Below are 14,267 nucleotides of genomic sequence, written 5' to 3'. Positions count from 1 at the left end.
GTGAAAACGGAGAAGAGTGTCTCCCTCGAGGGAGGCAAGGTGAGCTGAAGAGCACCGGGTGCAAGTGCATAGTCGGGTTCGGCAGGTTCCCTTCTTCGCCTTTGCCTCCCAGATGATGGAGAGAGTGGGCGTGTGTTGGAAGATGAGACACAGGGATGGTGGGGACTGCTCTCAGATGGTGAGATGGGGCTTCTGTGAACACCAGTGCACATTCCCACAGTCACTCTGCCCAAGGATGACCTGTTCCTTCTTCCCCTCCCTCCTACCCATCATGAAGCCCCTCATCTGCCCACCCATCTATCCATCCATCTACCTACCTATCTACCCATCCATTCATCTGTCCATCCATCTGCCCATCCATCCACCCAACTGTCCACCTACCCATCCATCCATTCATTTGTCCATCCATCCATCCATCCATCCACCCATCCATCTACCCACCTACCCATCCATCCACTCATCTGTCCATCCATCAATCCATCCATCCATCCATCCATCCATCCATCCATCCATCCATCCATCCATCCATCCACCCATCCATTTGCCCATCTATCCACCCACCTACCCATCCACTCGTCTTCCCATCCATCTACCCATCTACCCATCCACCCATTCCTCTGTCCATCCATCCATCCACCTACCCATCCATTCATTCATCTGCCCATCCACCCATCCATCCATCCTTCCAAGGCAGCTCTCTGCACAGAAGTCTCCAGAAACCACAGCATTGACCAGTAGTTGTGAGCTGAGATGCCTTCAGGGGCCAGGCAGGTAATAAATGAGAGGAAAGGGGTCTTGGGTTAAATACTAGGGAGTAATAGCAACTGTGTATGCCCAGGCTGTGAAGGAATGCAAATTTGGAAGAAACATTAAGCACTAACTACCAAACAAAACCTATGAAGGGGCAAAAATGGTTCTCTGGCCCCTTTGCGGCTGACACAACAGTGCTAGGTGGTGGCTCCAGGTCTCCTGCAGAGAGGGCAGGGAACGCAAAGCCCAGATGGGCACTCGCACGAGGCCTGGACACCACGGCTTTGTGTCCCCAGCTTCCCTGTACCCCACAGTCTTGCCCTCCTCACTGTTAATTCTTTTCTCTTTTTCTTAGGTAAGCAAATACATGAATGTATTCTCTTAAATACAACATTTCAAATCTGGGTAAAGCCTCTGGGCCCCTCTCCTTCAAGGCCCCTCCCCTTCAGGGCCCCTCCCACTTTCCCTCTTCTCATTTCCATCCATATCTGTCTGTGCACGCCCTGGGAAGCCCGGGCCTGTGATGCTACGTGACATAAAACACGCCCTCAGCACGGCTAACTCAGCGACCCCCTGGCACATCCGCATCAGCATGCCCTATTATGGGAGTGTTTTGAGGAAGCAGCCAAAGCTTTAGTGGACAACCACCCAGGAAAGCTTCACCAGAGAGTCCTTCTCCACTACAGCAATGCCCCGCTCCCTCCTCATCAAACAAGGGCAATTTTGCAAGCGTTTCCATGGGAAATCATGAGGCACTCACCTTACAGTCCTGATATGGCTCCTTCTGACTTTTTGTTTCCTAATCTTAAAAAAAAATCTTTAAAGGGCACCTTTCTTCAGTTAATAATGTAAAAAAGATGGCATTGCCATGGTGACATTCCCAGGACCCTCAGTTTTTCAGGGAGGGGCTAAGTGGCTGGTCTCATCACCCACCAAAGTGTCTTGACCTTGATGGAACTTATGTTGAGAAAGAAAGTTTGTCTCTTATTTTTAATCTTTGAATTCCATTTTCCACCAACTTTTTTTTTCTTTTTTTTTGAGACAGGTTTTCACTCTTGTCACCCAGGCAGGAGTGCAACTGCGTGATCTCGGCTCACTGCAACCTCCGCCTCCTGGGTTCAAGCGACTCTCCTGCCTCAGATTCCAAGTCGCTGGGATTACAGGCATGTGCCACGATGTCCGGCTAATTTTGTATTTTCAGTAGAGACGGAGTTTCTCCATGTTGGTGGTGTGAGCCACCGCGCCCGGGCTCCACAAACGTTTTGAAGTCGCGAATGTGTGTATCTGTGCACATACATGCTGTGTATGCATGTGTGTGTGGGCATTTGTGTGTGTGAGTGTGCACGTATGTGCGTGTGTGGAGTCTCCCTCCTTACCTCCACTGCCCAACGCAGGCCCATCCACCCAAAGGCTAGAAGCCAACCTTTGTTGAATTAAACAAACCCCTGCCGCTTCACCCCGTCTTCATCGCCCATGTTGTCTGCCACAGAGGGCTGCTGTGACGATTGTCCAGGGTCCCCTGTATAAGCGCCAGGCAGATACACTTGTGCGTCCCTTTTCCCCTGGACAGCAGAGCGCAACGGCACTGCCTTCAGCCGACATCTGCAGATTGCAGTGCTTACCAGCAGGTGGCAGCAGCCGCCCAAGCGTCTCTGTTTCCCGTTACTTCGTCTTGGTTTCCAAATGTCTGGTGCTCTTGGTCCACACAGGCAACAGGGCGAGGCCAGTGAGAGCTGACTGGGGCAGGGCATGACTTACCCATACAATTGATGATATCCTAGCAACAAGATTTTCTGAGCACCTGCCAGATGCCAGACACTGTTCTGGGCACATTACACACATTAATCGACGCCACAACAGCCCTAAGACGTCTGCCTGATCGGTATACCCATTTCATAGATGAGGAAGCTGAGGCGCAGGAGGTAAAATCATGTCCACAGGGCTGGAGGCTGGAAAGCGGATCTGCTGCTATTCCCAGTCTGCCAGCCTCGGGGACCTCCCCATCACACTGCCTTCCAGGGATGGGATTTGTTTTAGGGTGGTGGGAGAGCCAGCATTGTGCTGGGAGACTCCCTAAAGAGTAGGATGAAAGGGTTTCTTACCTGGGGTCATCAATTTTTTTTTTCTTTGAGACAGGGTTTCACTCTGTTGCCCAGGCTGGAGTGCAGTGGTGCGATCTCTGCTCACTGCAACCTCCAGCTCCTGGGTTCAAGTGATTCTCCTGCCTCAGCCTCCAGAGTAGCTGGGACTACAGGCACCCACCACCATACCCAGCTACTTTTTGTATTTTTAGTAGAGACGGGGTTTCGCCATGTTGGCCAGGCAGGTCTTGAACTCCTGACCTCTGATGATTCATCTACCTCGGCCTCCCAAAGTGCTGGGATTACAGGCGTGAGCCACTGTGCCTGGCCTGGGGCCATCGATTTTTGAAAGAAAAACCTTCACATTTGTCACTCTTAGACACAGGGGGAAGACCTATGATTGCCCCATGGTCTGAGCAATAAAGGAAGGGCTCTTGGCTCTGATTACAGACTCCCCAGGACGCGGCCCTGTTTCATCTGCACACCTCATTCCATGCCCTTTCTAGGTCTGGGGCAGATGGTTCCCTCCTCTCTGCATACTGCTTTGCCAGTCACTGCTCTACCATTGATTGATTCATTCATTCATTCACTCATTCAATGTTTTTGAACACCTGCTCTTTACCAGGCACTATTCTAGGCTCTGAGACCCAGCAGAGACAGATCCCTGCTCTAGTGGGGTAGACAGTAAATATGATGGATAAATAACACAGATGTATAAGAGGATATAATAAGTGTGATGGAAAAAACAAAACCAGGCAGTGGGGTGTTGCACTTTGAATAAAGGGCCCAACCCAACGTGGAGAAGGTGACGTCAGAGCACACTTGACTCCATCCTCTCATCTTGCATGAATGCGTCAGTGTTTCCTGATGGCAGATGAGTCCTCTCCTTGTTCTTCCCTGTCGAGAGTTTAAAGGAAGTGCCTGCTTCCTTTACTGTCAGTGGAATGGGCTCCCAGGAGGGGAAGTGCATGTGCTCACTGCTCCATCTTCCACCAGAAGTCCCCTTCCTGGGTTCTGCCGGTGCACCTGGGGCTGGGCGGGCTGTGCAGGGCTGTGCCATACCATGGGGCCAGCAGCCGGACCGAGGCAAACAACATCCCCAGATAGGAGGGAGGAAGGGGCTTTCACCTCCAGCAGGGGGGCCAAAAGGAGCTCAGGAATGGAGCAGGGCATGATGGACTCCAGGCAAATCATTGCCTTTTTCTGGGCCTTCACTTCCCTCTGTCTCCTTCCGTCGTTAAAGCATCTAGGACCCCCAGACAGCATCCCAGACTGAGATCTTTCAGGAACTGTCGATGGTTGGAGAGCTGGGGTTATGTGTTCTTTGAATCCCAGCAGAGAGCAATGAAAGCTTCAAGGCCTCTGGAGGGAAGCATTTATGAACTCTCTGGGAAGGAGACTGGGAAGGGCAGGGGCCACAGCCCTCTTCTCTGACCTGGAGCCTAGCTCAAGGTGATGATAGAAAGACAGCGCACCTCTGGCCGGGCGCAGTGGTTCACGCCTGCAATCCCAGCACTTTGGGAGGCTGAGGAGGGTGGGTCACTTCAGATCAGGAGTACGAGACCAGCCTGACCAACATGGTGAAACCCCGTCTCTACTAAAAATACAAAAATTAGCCGAGTGCGGTGGCAGGGGCCTGTAATCCCAGCTACTCAGGAGGCTGAAGCAGGAGAATTGCTTGAACCTGGGAGGTGGAGTTTTCAACGAGCCGACATTGCGCTATTGTACTGCAGCCTGGGTAACAGTGTGAGACTCTGTCTAAAAACCAAACAACAAAACAAACGAACAACAAAAAAAAGACAACTGACATCTAATAAGGGATTGTTCCACCCTCTCTTTTCATTCACAGAGCAAGCCGAGAGACTTATTCCTAACCTCTACTTTATAAAAGAGAAAACTGAGGCTCGGTGACAGCAAATGACTTGCCCTAGGTCATTCATGAGAGGTGCTAGAGCCTGGTCTTCTGGGGCCTTTGAACAGGGTGATGTGGTTTGGCTGTTTGTCCCCTCCAAATCTCATGTTGAACTGTGATTCTCAATGTTGGAGGTAAGGCCTGTGGGGAGGTGATTGGATCCTGAACAGCTTAGCACCATTCCCTTGGTGATGAGTGAGTTCTCACTCAGTCACTTCATGGGAGATCTGGGTTTTTTTTGAGACGAAGTCTTGCTGTGTTGCCCGGGCTGGAGTTCAGTGGTGGGAACTCGGCTCACTGTAACCTCTGCCTCCTGGGTTCAAGCAATTGTCCTGTCTCAGCCTCCCAAGCAGCTGGGACTACAGGCACACACCACCAAGCCCGGCTGATTTTTGTATTTTTTTTTAGTAGCGATGGGGTTTCACCATATTGCTCAGGCTGGTCTCAATCTCCTGACCTCAGGTGATCCGCCCACCTCGGCCTCCCAAAGTGCTGGGATTACACACGTGAGCCACCATGCCCGGCGATCTGGTTGTTTAAAAGAGTCTGGGACCTCCCACTTTGCTGTCTTCCTCCAGATCTTGCCAGGTGACACACAGGCTCCCCCTTCACCTTCCGCTATGATTGGAAGCTGCCTGAGGCCTCACCCAGAATAAATGCTGGTGCCATGCTTCCTGCACAGCCTGCAGAACTGTGAGCCAATTAAGCTTCTTTGTAAATTACCTAGTCCCTGATATTTCTCTTTTTTACTTTTATTTTTTGAGACAGGATCTCTCTGTCACTCACATTGGAGTGCAGTGGCACCATCTCAGCTCACTGCAACCTCTGCCTCCCAGATTCAAGCGATCCTCGTGTCTCAGCCTCCTGAGTAGCTGGAATTACAGGCATGTGCCACCATGCCGGACTAATTTTTGTATTTTTAGTAGAGACGGAGTTTTGCCATGTTGGCCAGGCTGGTCTTGAACTCCTGGCCTCAAGGAATCCGCCTGCCTCGGCCTCCCAAAGTGGTGGGATTATAGGCGTGATCCCAGCCCAGCCTGGTAGTTCTTTATAGTGACACAAGGACTAATACAGGGTCCTTCCTTAGATTGGAAGCAGAGTCCTTACTGTGGGGATAATATCAGAATAATGCTAGAACACTTTCTGCTGCAAGGGACAGAAACCCACCTCAAACCAGCTTAAGCATAAAAAGGAAACTTATCAACTCACTGATTCAACTAGGGTAGGCAGGATTACGCTGTGGTAGGAAACAACCCCATCTTAGAACAACAAAGGATTGATTTCTTGCTCACGACACATGTCTATCACAGGTGAACTGAAACTTCAGTCTGTATCTCCTCACTCAAGGGCCCAGGTGCCCAGGCAGATGGAGCAGTCACCATCATCATCCGTCTCTGTGACAGTGAGGAAAAACCCCCTAGGGGGAGTGGCAGCCATCTGAAAAATGCTCTGCCCAGAAGTGAGACTTATCACTTCTGCTCACAACTGCCCAGTCCCAGCCAGTCACATGGCCCCATCTGGCTACAGAGGGTCAGGAGGTACAACCCTGCCATGTGCCCCGAAGGCCAAAAGCTGGAAATATTTGGTGAATAGCGTAATGACTTACATACTCATGTATCTAAACAGTCCAGGAGAAACATGGTTTCAGGCATGGCTGGATCCAGGATCTCAAGAGCTATTACTGGGACTATGTCTCCATCTCTCAGCTCTGCTTTCTTGTGTGTTTCTAGCTGCCCCTCCCAGTACCCTCCTTACAGCTTAGTAATCCAAGCAGAAAGAGAGTATGGACCAGCTAGGGTATGTCTGTCCTTAAACTGTACCATTGCCAGGGGGAAGAAATGTCCTATTGGGCAGGCCTGGGTCACGTAGCCACTCGCAGATCTGGGGTCGGCCACATCTCCAAACTTCTGCACAGGCAGATGCAACAGGCACCCACAGGGGTCTGCTAAACCTTCCTCACCTCTTAATCTAGGTACTTTCCAGCAGGGCAAGGTGAAAAAGAGCTGAAATTGGCATCAGGAGCCCAGAGTTCTGGTTCCAACTCTGACCACTCATTCAGTGTGTGACCTCAGGCAGGTGACCAGCCTGAGGTGTGCCTTCATTTCATCTGTCAAATGGATGACTCTGCCCCTCAGAGCTTGCAAGGTGAGGAATGCGGCAGCTGGCAAAGTGATGTTGCTATTGGTCCCCCTTCCTCTTAAGTGAGGCTTGTCAGCAATTCTGGCCTGGTCTTTGGAGGGCAAGGAGCCACCCCCGTCCTTCTTGCTCCTGACCCTTGGTCATACCTCCAGGCCTTTGTCCAAGCTCTTCCCTCTGCCCCAACTAGCTGGTACATCTAAAACTCCTATTCATTTTTCTTTTTTCTTTTCTTTTTTTTTTTTTTTTTTGAGATGTAGTCTCACTCTGTCACCCAGGCTGGAGTACAGTGGTGCAATCTCTGCTCGCTGCAACCTCCGTCTTCCAGATTCTCCTGCCTCAGCCTCCTGAGTATCTGGGATTACAGGCATGCACCACCACACCCAGCTAATTTTTGTATTTTTAGTAGAGACTGGGTTTCACCATGTTGCCCAGGCTGGTGTCGAACTCCTGACCTCAAATGGTCTGCCCACCTCGGCCTCCCAAAGTGCTAGGATTACAGTCATGAGCCACCACTCCCAGCCTCCTATTCATTTTTCAAAGTCCAACCAACACCACCTCCTCCCTGAAGCCCCCTGCTCCTCTTGATGTTCTCTTTGGGCTACCATCGGTAAGTGAGCTGGGCCTCACTCATACCAGCCAAGAGAGCGGACTGTGCATATCTCTTCCCAACTCTGTGTTTAGACTCAAATCAGGAGCATTAAATTACACCATGGAAATAAGCAAATGCTACAAATCAGGCTTTATTGAGTGCCTACTATGTGCCAGGCTGAGACTAAAGAAGGAGAATCGCTTGAACCGGGGAGACAGAGTTTGCAGTGAGCCGAGATTGCACCACTGCACTCCAGCCTGGGTGACAAGAGTGAGGCTCTGTCTCAAAAGAAAAAAAAAAGAAAAAGAAAATGTTGCTAAGAAGTATTTTCTTAGCTTCTTAATTCACACTTCAACAGGTTCTCTGACAAATCAATCACAAAAACTTGACCTCCCTTCAGTTATCCAGGATGAACAAATAAGACATAGACAAAGTGAACAAAATAGACAGAGTTGCTGGCCTGGTATGACTTGTGTTTTATCTTTACTTTGTTTCCAGTATGCGTTTATCTCTGTCTATCCAACCAACCGTTCTTCCTTCAAGTTCTTTATTAAAGCCATTAAGAGTAATAGCAAAGACTTTGGCACCAACTTAATACCATCCTCCTATCCATCCACACATTCAACCATCCTCCACCCACCCTCCTACCTACTAATCCGTCCTTTCAGGTGATGAGCCAGCTCTCGTCTCCAACTTTTATTTTTAAGAGACAGGGTCTTGATCTGTGACCCAGGCTGGAGTGCAACGGTGCAATCACACAGCTCACTGCAGCCTCAAACTCCTGGGCTCCAGCGATCCTCCCACCTTAGCGTTCTGAGCAGCTGGGACTACAGGCAAGCACCACCACGCCTGGCTAATTTTTTTAAAAAATAATAATTTTTGTAGAGATGGGGCCTTGCTATGTTGCCCAGGCTGGTCTTGGACTCCTGGCCTCAAGTGATCCACCTGCCTTGGCCTCCCAAAGTGCTGGGATCACAGGTGTGAGCCACTGCACCTGGCCTCCAACTTTGCTCCTCTGTGTTTATGGACTGAGTTCCCTTCAAAGGTGGGATCCTGAGAAGCCTCGTCTGCCCCAGTCCAGAGCCCCCCAGTCTGGCCTCAGTCAGGCCCTCCCCAGCCATCTGTGTTCCCCTCCCCCACCCAGCAAGCTCTGGGTGCAGGAGAGCTGCGCTGGTTTCCTGGGAGCCTGGGGCTCAGGTGACACCTGCAGGTGGCTCCTGGAACCTGTTGCCCCCAAGAAGGTGTGAAAACCACAGCACATCTGGACCCAAGAGTCCCTAGGGTGCAGGTGCAGGGGGTGCTGAGGGCTGCCCCCACCGTGCAGAAGCTGTGCTTCTACTCTTGTGCTCCCGTCCAAGTCTCACACCCCTGGATCCCAGGCTCACAGTCCCACTCTTATAACCATCAGTGTTCTAAAACCTTCCAGCCTCCTGCCAGGCACCAAGGACTCTCATGCATTCTCTCAGCTACCTCTCCCAACCACCCCATTTCACAGATGAGAAATGAAGGAGCCTTCAGCAGGACGGACTTCTGCTGACTTCCAACGCAACCCTGCTCCAAAAGCATGAGAGAGCCAGAGCCGGCTCCTCCAGCGCGGCCCTGCAGCCTGCAGTCTGACCTTTGGGGAAGACGGGGCCGGGCCAGGGTGGCCCCAGCTCTGTTAAAAATACAAAAATTAGCCAGGTGTAGTGGTGGGTCCCTGTAATTCCAGCTACCCGGGGGCTGACGAAGGAGAATCGCTTGAACCGGGGAGACAGAGTTTCCAGTGAGCCGAGAGTGCACCACTGCACTCCAGCCTGGGCGACAAGAGTGAGACTCTGTCTCAAAAGAAAAAAAAAAAGAAAAAGAAAATGTTGCTAAGAAGTATTTTCTTAGCTTCTTAATTCACACTTCAACAGGTTCTCTGACAAATCAATGACAAAAAACTTGACCTCCCTTCAGTTATCCAGGATGAACAAGTAAGATGCAGGACTGAACTGGGGCGGGGTGGGGGGCCCAGCAGGACATGTGGCTGGAGCACACTGCATGGTTCTGGCCTGCACCCTCCCTCCATGAATGCCACGGGGGAAGGGTCCCATGAGCCTTGGCCTGCTATGTAATTGGTGTTTAACAAATATCTCTTGAGCGCATAAAGGGAATTTTTTAAAACTTAGTAGCAGAAGTTAGAAAAAGAAATCTTGGTTGGTGGGGAGCTGTTTCCACGAGATGAAACAGACTGATTTTAAGCCTGGAAATCCCCTGAGTGGCCCTCTGCAAGTGGGATGGCCCCTCGGGCACCCAGGCTGTCACTGACGATTGATGTTCTCACCCCCGCCCGCCTCGGCTCTGGCCACAGAAGGAAGGAAGCTGACGTTTATTGAGGGTCTGCTCTGGGCTGTGTACTGTACATGGGTGACATTGCCAATTTCCCCCAGGTGGGTCATGCCTTCCCCATTGTCCGGACAAGGAAACTCTAGACCAGAGAGGGGCGGCGACTTGGCTCAGGTAGCACAGCCAGAAGGTATCAGAGTCGGTATTCAGACCTTCATCCATGGGCCACCCAAAATCTTCCCATTCCCGGGGTCACTGTGGGCTCACTCCATCCCCTTTCCCTTCCTGCTGGCAGGTGATAAGGAACAACGTGGACTTCTTGCAGCTCCTGGAGGCAGAAGCTGGAGGGCTGGACTCGGCCTCTGTCACACAATGCCCTGATCCCACAAAGCCCCGGAGGTACTGTGGACCAGCTTGCAACACAAGACCCTAGAAGGGAAGATGACTGTTGTCATCTGTTGACCACAGACATGTTTTCTGTGCACACTCGTGCACATGGGTGAGCTCCGTGGGCCCAGATATGTACAGGGCAGGTGAATGTATGGAGTACCACAGGCATTATTCCAGGCCCACAGGCACATGCAATCACACACAGGTGGACGTGCCACTGCGCACCTAAGACACACACACACGCACGCATATGCACACACACACACGCATATGCACACACACACGCATATGCACACACACACATGCATATGCACACACACACACGCATATGCACGTGCACGCGCGCGCACACACACACACACACACTGTAAACATCAGGCTCAAAGGCCCATCCAGGAGACCAAAGGCTACATGTGTCTTCACATCATAGCTCAAGTGGCCTTGCCTCTGGCTCAGGGCCCAGTGGCCTGGCCAGCTCTGGACAGCCAGTCAGCCGCACTAGCTGGCCTGGGGTCCAGGGCTCGAAAGTGGCGGGGGAATGACCACCCACTGGCGGAGGTAGCTCCGGGGGGGCCCTTCGTCCCCGGGGGTGGTGAAGTCACACTCCACAGGGCTGCTGCAGTCAGAGCCCACGAAGCCACTGTCAAACGTGTCCATATCCAGGCCAGCCGGGGGTGAGCCCGCCTCACTCTCTGAGACCCCTCCGGGCGACCGGCCACCCCAGGGCAGTCCCCCAGCCCAGTCCTCCCCATCTGCAAGGGGTGGCTTTAGTCTGTCCAGGAGGCTTCCCAGGGGTCCTCCTAGCCCAGGGCTGCCAGCTGAGACACAGCCACAGGAGAGGACTGTGGTTCCCGCGCCCAAGAGTGGATCCTCTAGGCCTGGGCTGGGCTCCAGGCCAGCGTCCAGGTCCAGGGCTGGGTAGCCGTCATCCTCACAGCTGCAGGGCCAGGTGCATGGCCCCTCTGCATCTAGCACAGTCACTGTATCGATGGACACCACGCCGTACGGCCGGTCCCTCTCCTCACTGTAAGCTGAGCCTCCTGAGTTCTGGGCCGTCGCCCAGAAGCTGGGCTTGGACACGCCGTCAGACTCCACCAGCTCTGTTGGTTCTTGTAGCTCCGTGAGCTGCAGCCTCTTGGCGGGGCTCTGTGGTGGGTGGCAGCTGTACACCTCCAGGGCTGAGGGCACTTCTGGGCTCCAGGGTCCCAACTCCAGCCTGGAGCCAGTGAAGGGAGCACCGACCCACTTCTGTGAAAGAGAAAAAGAGAGAGAGTCTTAGCACAGGATGAGGGTAAGGTGAGGGTTTATTTATTTTTTTACTTTTATTCTTTTGAGACAATCTGGCTCTGTCGCCCAGGTTGGAGTGCAGTGGTACCATCTCGGCTCACTGCAACCTCTGCCTCCCAGGTTCGAGTGATTCTCCTGCCTAAACCTCCCAAGTAGCTGGGACTACAGGCGCCTGTCACCACACTCGGCTAATTTTTGTTTTTTGTTTTTTTTTTTTTTGACGCGGAGTCTCGCTCTGTCGCCCAGGCTGGAGTGCAGTGGCGCGATCTCGGCTCACTGCAAGCTCCGCTCCCCCGGGTTCACGCCATTCTCCTGCCTCAGCCTCCCGAGTAGCTGGGACTACAGGCGCCCGCCACCTCGCCCGGCTAATTTTCTTGTATTTTTAGTAGAGACGGGGTTTCACCGTGTTAGCCAGGATGGTCTCGATCTCCTGACCTCATGATCCGCCCGTCTCGGCCTCCCAAAGTGCTGGGATTACAGGCTTGAGCCACCGCGCCCGGCCAATTTTTGTATTTTTAATAGAGATGGGGTTTCACCATGTTGGCCAGACTGGTCTTGAACTCCTGCTTTCAGGTGATCCACCCGCCTCAGCCTCCGAAAGTGCTGGGATTATAGGTGTGAGCCACCGCGCCCAGCCAAGGTGAGGGTTTAAACAGACAGAAAGACAGACACAGACACAGAGACAAGACAAAGAGACATCGAGAGAGAAAGACAGAGACGTGAAGATAGACAAAGACACTGAGAGACAGAGAGAGAGAGTGAGGAATCAGGACCGTGATGTGCTCCTACCCTAGTGGGGGCCCCACTGGTGTCCCCTTCCTACTCTGTGCCTCAGTTTCCCTACTTGTAGAAGGGAGTTGCTACCCTTAGTAGTGTGATCACTCAGCCAACTGGTGGTCCCGTAGCCCAAGCAGGGGCCAAGATTCCTGAGTCAAGGAGACATGGGGGCAGGAGGGCCTGACGTCTGAGGTACCCCTGAGCCATCTCCTGCTTTCCCTCCTCCTTGATGCTTCTTGAAACCTAGCACTCTCCTGGTTTATGTGTCACCACCAGACAGAAACTTGGCCCCCGGGCATAAGTCTTGTCTCTTCTGTCCATGGTTGTAGCCCCAGTACCTAGCACACAGTAGGTGCTCAATAAATGTCTATTAATAAAATGAATGAGTGGAGTGGATCAGTGAAAAGCCACTTGGAAAGGCCTTTGTATACTTTGAGGATAAAGGATGTGAGTGATGCTGGCTGAGGCGGTGGCCCTTAAACTTGAAGGACCCTCCCCTTCCCTTCCCTGTCCAGACTCCCACTCATGACACCAGAATCCTCATGCAATTGGCAAGGAAAATCCCAGAGAATGGGAATCTCCCTGTTTTGAGCTCATCTTCCTCAAAAACTCATCTCAGAACTGTGATGTGACTACCACCACTGATTTAAAGTCACTTCTCAGCTGTGTGCCCTTAAGCCAATTACTTACCCTCTCGGTGCCTCAGTTTCCTCATCTGTAAAATGGACCTAATAATAGCACCCATCCATAGAGTCATCGTGAGAGTTAAATGAGTCACTGTTTATGATGCTCCTAGGGGACTGCCTGGTATATGGCAAGTGCTATAGGAGTATTGGTAAAAATCAACCCAAAATAAATGTGATATTTAAGCTTTAGGGAAGAGAAAAGGGTGGGTCTTATGTTGGTGAGAGTCCAGGTTCCTCTCTGCCCACTCTGAGCTTTGGCCTCCTCGTGGGTGCCCTGGGGGCAGTAGAACATCCGCTCCGCAGGGGCTGCTGTGAATATGAGAATGAGTGAGGCAGGAAGGGTGTCCAGCACAGCGCCAGGCAGACAGCAGGAGCTCAATCAATGCTCTAGGTCTGCACTGTCTGACTTTCAGGCTCAGCTGCAGCAGGTGGGGCTGCCCCTCCCACCTCTTTCACCACATCCTCTCTGCGGCAGCCCCTCCCACTGCTGCAGGGTGGGTGACAGGGCTGTAAATGGGCACAGACAACCTGTGGGTGCTGGCGGGAGGTGGCGAGTTGGAGGCTTGGCGAACGTTGGGGCCAGACCCTTCCCAGAACCCACTCCCTCTCCAACCCAGGTTAAGGGCACCTAAGAAAGGACCACGGGGGCAATCTGTGACTCAAAAGACCACCAGCCTCACCCCCTCTCCCAGTCTGGCTCCTTGGGCTGGGTCAATTCTGCATTATTTTGTTTACTCTTTCTTTTTGATTTTTTTTTTTTTTTAGATAGGGTCTCTGTCTGTTGGCCAGGCTGGAGTGCAGTGGTGTGATCATAGCTCACTGCAGCCTGTGAACGATTCTCCTGCCTCAGCCTCCTGAGTAGCTGGGACTACAGGCGTGCACCACCTCGCTTGAATGATTTTAAAAGTTTTGGTAGAGACGGGGAGGTGGAGTGGTGGTGGGGGTCTCCCTGTGTTGCCCAGGCTGTTCTGGAGCTCCTGGCCTCAAGCAGTCCACCTGCTTTGGCCTCCCAAACTGTTGGGATTGCAGACGTGAGCCACTACACCTGGTCAAATCTTGTTTAATTCTTCTGCCAATTCTGCACTACAAGAATGTCTACACTTTGCACGTTGGGAAATTGAGGCCTGGCTTGTGGCGTGGCTGAGACCTGGATGCTCTAGGCCTGTGGGGTAAGGCTGGGGAGCCTGGAGTGAGGAGAGGTGAGGCTCCTGAAGAGGAGGAGGGGCTCAGAGGAGCTCGTCACAGGGTGGGGAGCTCACCTTGAAGTCTCCGCTGCAGCCCTTGTACAGGGGCACGAAGAACTGCTCGGGGCTGGGGACGGCCCATATCTTCTTCCATAGCCTGAG

The 14,267-nt window shown here is 52.4% G+C and overlaps 1 protein-coding gene across 4 annotated transcripts in view; it reads right to left on the bottom strand.

The window, feature by feature from the left end:
* Positions 1-9,807: 9,807 nt before the first annotated feature.
* The window catches only part of IL21R (interleukin 21 receptor), a 48,524-nt gene continuing 44,064 nt past the window's right edge, over positions 9,808-14,267 (bottom strand). For all 4 annotated transcript variants that reach the window (XM_074026826.1, XM_005591521.5, XM_045381677.3 and 1 more), the window contains 2 exons: positions 14,181-14,262; positions 9,808-11,419 (listed from right to left, as the gene is read on the bottom strand). In XM_074026826.1, the coding sequence (XP_073882927.1) occupies positions 10,670-11,419; positions 14,181-14,262 (832 nt within the window). In that variant the 3' untranslated portion in view covers positions 9,808-10,669. The remainder of the gene's footprint in view (positions 11,420-14,180; positions 14,263-14,267) is intronic.

Source organism: Macaca fascicularis, chromosome 20, assembly GCF_037993035.2.
Source record: "Macaca fascicularis isolate 582-1 chromosome 20, T2T-MFA8v1.1".
NCBI lineage: Eukaryota > Metazoa > Chordata > Mammalia > Primates > Cercopithecidae > Macaca > Macaca fascicularis.
The sequence above is the reverse complement of the archived record's forward strand: the minus strand, read 5'-3'. Positions and strand labels throughout refer to the sequence as shown.